At 30.9% G+C, this 5,623-nt stretch overlaps 1 protein-coding gene across 1 annotated transcript; it reads right to left on the reverse strand.

The window, feature by feature from the left end:
- Positions 1-964: 964 nt before the first annotated feature.
- On the reverse strand, positions 965-5,360 carry LOC133817379 (protein LIGHT-DEPENDENT SHORT HYPOCOTYLS 10). Its single transcript, XM_062249882.1, has 2 exons — positions 4,601-5,360; positions 965-1,351 (listed from the first exon to the last, which is right to left on the reverse strand). Exon 1 carries the CDS (start codon positions 5,197-5,199, stop codon positions 4,645-4,647), a length of 555 nt encoding a protein of 184 aa, XP_062105866.1. The 5' UTR covers positions 5,200-5,360; the 3' UTR covers positions 965-1,351; positions 4,601-4,644.
- Between the last annotated feature and the right edge of the window lie 263 nt (positions 5,361-5,623).

The following is a 5,623-nucleotide window of genomic DNA, read 5'->3' on the forward strand; positions in this document are numbered from 1 at the left end:
GCATAGATGTCATGGTGTGGCTCTGACCTCTAATGAAGGTAAGATGGTGGTGACAAAGCTACTTCGCCTTGTCGTTGTGTACTGGCAACTATATATATATATATATGTCGATGGAGACTGTGGACCGAGAAGGCGCCATTGAAGAGCTCCAAGGAAAAGAAGAAGACGAAAACTCCGCCACGTCGAACACCAAAGCTAGGCACCTTCAAAGAGAAAAGGATTCTTGGAGACAAACACTAGAGAAGAGAGATTCATGGCCTTTTTTTCCGTTTTACGACTTGTCAAAGAAATAAAGCCTAATGTCAATTCTATCTAAGGACCGATGTGATAAATATGTTTTTATGTCTAATCTTGTGTAAGATCCAAGGTAAACATTTTTTAAAACTTGACGTAAAATAATTACAATAATTTTTATAAATAAATCTTAATTATTATAATATCTCAAAATGTTTTTTTTTTAAAAGTAACGTACAAGTCGTCCTTATTTGGAATAGATCATTCATTTGAAGGAGAGTTCACGTGTTTTAATAATTAGGAGCACAGTCAAATTAATAGACAAGATACATATCATCATTCTAGGGAGAGTTTTGATACTTAAATTTTTTAGAAAAAATGTACGAAAGCACTTATACATTAAAAATGAATAAGATTTGGGATACTTCTTCCTATACAATTTAATATTTTTATGTGAAAGTTGAGGCTAATTATAAATCACACATCACATCATAGTATGCATACTTTATTTTATGTGAATTGGAAATGTTCTTAAGATTAATTGCTCAACACCATAAAGCATCGTGAATAGGTTAATAATTATTTGGATTGATTGTCAATTTCTTGGAAGACGCCATGCACTCACAACAGTTGAGAGAAAAAAAATGATCTTAATCATTTTCAATTGATCTTATGATATATAATGGGTTTAATTATGACTGAGATGATGAGGATATAATAAGGAGCGGTATATATGCAATTTCTGAGGAATATATAATTAATCGACCGAAATTAAATTTACATAAAAGGAGTTGTGATAGAGTAGAGTACAAACATATATAAATATATACTAATTTATATATTGTATTCCCAAATGATAAAAACTTAGCTATATATACCAGGCCAGCATAAATGTTGCCCACAAAAGATCACTGATCATTTATAATTCAAGTCCGTACGTACGTACTTCTTCCTCGATATTATAATAACTAGCAAACCCCTCATGCATGTATGAGTAGAAAAGCAGCAGAAATAGTAACATTAATTAATCAAAATCAACACCAGAATGAAACTTCAAGATATATTGGCGAGCGAGAACATATCTTAATTTCCTTTCATTGCTTATTCTCCATTGACCCTGCAAAACAAAACAACATATATAAGTAAAAAGAAAAACAATTTTATATATTAGGTAGTTAATTAAAAAAAAAAGACCACTCATACTCTCTAAGACATACTATTTTGCAGTAATTTTATTATCTTATAATCTTTCTATAATATATATATATATATTTTCATATCCTCATGCAAAGCAAATAAAGAGAAATAAGTAGGCTGATCTCGATCGAGCTTGTTTTATATGAGGCGTCTTCTCTCTGTTAGGTTATTGTCACCTAAAGAAGAAACAGAAAAACATATACAAATAAAGCTATAATTAATGATGAACAAAGTTGCAGGAGTACTACTGCGTAATAATGATTATGGGATAATCATTTCATCACTGAGAAATTTCCATGGAAGTTTAAGCTTTTCTTACGTGTCAACAAACCAATTAAGTATAACCATGCATTCATCAGTCATATATATATATATATATATGTATATATACACACACACTGGTTTATGGCTAGCTGCATCTTAAAGTTGACAATAAAATTGCCCTCTCAAGTTCCAGAGCACATGCATATGTACAAAAAACTATTATCTCTACCAAATATTGTAAGATATTATACATGCACAATTCAAGCCTGTATTTAAACTACAAAATATAATAAATAGTTAAACTCATGAGTTATGATTTGGATAATTAATTATTACATATTCCAGACCAGGGTATATAACCATTTTAGTTCGCAAAACCTTGTATATAAATATATATAAGAGAATACAAACCAATTTATAATTAGGCCATTATAAAATATACGAGGATATATATATATATATATATATATACATATTCATTAGTTGAAAGTTACTGATTACATATATAATAATATAATAATATTGGTGTTGTACATATAGTACTATTAACAATATACTTTATATATATTTTTTAATTAATACTATTATTGTTGCATATTTTTATTCCCTAATAAAAGCTGGTACGTACTTTTGATCAACCATCTCAGGAGAGGCACTGGAATTAATATCTAATAACTAAATTTTGCAAAAGGTTTGATAGAAACTCATAACCTTAAATGTAAAATAAGATAGTGATCAACCTGTAATACATTTCTGTATATTTAGCTCAATTAATGGTAGCTTAAATTTTGGTAACACAAAGGTATAAGTATATGCAATGCAATGCTTATTATTGATTGGGAATTCTTGAGTAATATATAGTATTTTATATGTATATAGTCACATATAATAAAGATATATAATGCGGATATATTTCTTTATGTGACCTTGATTATTAGCACATATAAATGAAAGGTATGATAAGAAAAAGAATTCAAACAACAAGGCCAACAATACATGATGCTAATGCAAAGACCAATAATCAAGAAGCTGTACCACATTTACCAAAACCTAATTTTATTCAAGACAAAGAAAACAAAAAAAAAAGAAGACAAAAATGTGGCAAAGAATGACATTTAATTGTCTTCATAGACACAAGAAGGAAGCTGAGTAAGTACACTCTAGCTTATTAGCTAACTCATAAGATGATTATAGTATATGAAAAAACTTCAAATTTCTTACTTTCCAAATAATATATATATTATTGACGTATATAATTATTTGATACTCTGTATTTTATCGAAATATAGAACTTGATACTTTATGTTTTATATAATACTTAATTTGTATTTGGGATTTGAAATTGTACATATTTATTCATATTACAAGATATCGGATAAACATTATTGAAAACATAAAATAACAAATATGTATATAGATAAAACAGGGTACTAAATGAGTATTTATCCATCATTATAATGTAATTAACTTCTCATACATATATATGGAGAGAGCCAAGCAAGTCTCTCTCTATATATGTATATATATACCATGCCTAATTAATTCAAACAGCAAAGGAATTAAAACACCACAAACATTTAGATCATATCCGAAACGTATATATATATATATATATAAGAAGCATACTAATTTGTGCAAAGATTTGATTGCTTTAGCTATAGTTTCCCTAATAACAAAATTAGTTTGTTGATTTAGTTCACAAAAGGGGAAAAAAACAAGAAAACAAAACAAAACAAAAAACTTGATGACATTGAATAAAAAGCAAATCATAATATATATATTTGTGATCACAAGTACAAATTTACTGTCCCACAAAATCTTGCATATATATATATATAGGACAGCATGTAAATAATGTATAGACAAGAAAAGAAGAGACGCACCACGATCTAAACTGCCCTCGATCATACAAATATATATAAAGGAAAAGTTTTATATTGGCTATGGTGGTATTCAATTGAACTAAATTGTTAGTATACTTATTGTATCGATGTATATATATATAAGATCGAGATTTGGAATGATGAGAATTTCAATGATCTTAATAGCACACACAAAAGCTAGCCAAGAATAAAATATTTATTCATTAAAAACCTTAAACCCGTCCTTAATCAATCCCTAATTTCTCTCAATCATTCGCCCATAATAAATTAATAAAAGAAATATTTAATTACATATTCGCTTGACCCTCATGGGGGGCACAAAATCTTGAGAATCTTTGTAGAGACAAATTATGGGAAAAGGGAAGAATATCATAAAAACAACAAAAAACGAATTTGGCAAAATATTGTATTTGGCTAATCAAATCACGTTGTTTTAATTAAAACAAGGATTATCATCAGTTCCATGATGCTAACACAATATACGTACCTGGTCAATCGTGAGAAAGATAAAGAGAGCAACAAGAGAAGCTTTATTTTAAATAGGGTTATGAAGAATCAAATATAAAGCAAAAAAAAAAAAGGCTGTACAGTTTATAACTTGTAACTTTGAAACAAACTAAAATTTGAAATTATTAGATGTACACTTATCTAAGAAGTACAATGATCTGTATCTTAAGATATATGTGCCCCAATAATGATCATCATATATACAAAAGTAAGTTGGCCAAATTAGGGTTTTTGCTATCTTGGGGTTGCAAGCTGGGATTGTATTATTGCTCTAGATTAGCTAGCATTTGAAAGGAGATCAGGTACAAAATCGATATTTGAAAAGTTATTATTTATTCGGCTCACTGGAGTGAGCTCACTAAAGTGTGTAATATTCTGTAATTTTATTAGCTAATAATGCAATTAATTAGATGTGATCAATTATTCCACCAAATAAATCAGTGGCAGATCGAGAAATAAATAAATAAGAATATTCAAAACATATATGTAAATAAAAAAAAGTAGTAATTAATTACCATCAGAAAAGGACAAAAGGATTAAGAAGAGTAGTGAAGAGATACTAAAACTGCATTCCAGTAGAGGTTGCTTCACCGCTCATCCCTTTACCCTGATCTGGCTTCTTCTTCTTCTTCTTGTACGGAATCCCTCTAGCCTTGGCTTGGCACTCCCTCACCTCCCTCAGATAAACTCTTATTGCACCACTCGCAAAAGGGTTCGTCTCGGGGAATCCTCCGTTCTCTTCATAGGCGGCTCTCAGCCGCCCTATGAGAGCGTCGAGGCTTCCCCACGCCTGCCGGAGCGGGCACGTGCAAGGCGCGGGCGGCTCCGGCTGGCCGTAAAACATGCAGCCTTGGAGGTGGACCTTGGTCTTCCCAAACTGATCCAGGTACCTAAGAAAATCCAACACATGGTTACAATTGCACTGCGACAGAGCCACCGGAGGCCTTTGATTCTTCAGGTACTGCCCGAATGTGTTCCAGTCTCGCCTCTTCTGCGATTCGTACCGGCTAGGAGTCGCCGGAGTCGGCTGATGTTGATGATGTTGATGATGATGATCGATCCCGAAGCTCGATGATCCTTCTGCGAACCCCTTACCTCTATCACTTGATGACATTGCCTCTCTCAATCAATTTTTTTCTCTCTGTCTGCTTTTTCTTTTTCTTTGGATGATATGATTATTATTTTTTATTATATGTTAATTAATATAGTAATAAAACTTGAAGAAAAAAAAAATGGACAGAGGTGAAAGGAATAGGGAGAAGTGGGGGACGATGGATATCAGTGGAGGAAGCTGGAGATCAAATCATGGGTCTACTGAGTAGACATGAAATGGGGCCATATAAATTGCCTTTCTGTTCATCCTTTTTTTCTTCGTCATATATATATATATATATATATAAATAAATCTTTCGTTTTTATATTCTACCTTTTTGAAATAGTAAATGGAATTTTACTATACGTTTTAAAGTTTTCCTTATAAAGCATACATGGGTACAATAATTGTATGTCTTTCTTGTCAACATATATATAAGCCTTCT

This window comes from Humulus lupulus, chromosome 2 (assembly GCF_963169125.1).
Source record: "Humulus lupulus chromosome 2, drHumLupu1.1, whole genome shotgun sequence".
In the NCBI taxonomy this organism is placed as follows: domain Eukaryota; kingdom Viridiplantae; phylum Streptophyta; class Magnoliopsida; order Rosales; family Cannabaceae; genus Humulus; species Humulus lupulus.

Coding starts and splice junctions, on each gene's coding strand:
- LOC133817379 (XM_062249882.1), bottom strand. CDS start 5,199: ATGTCATCAAGTGATAGAGGTAAGGGGTTCGCAGAAGGATCATCGAGC.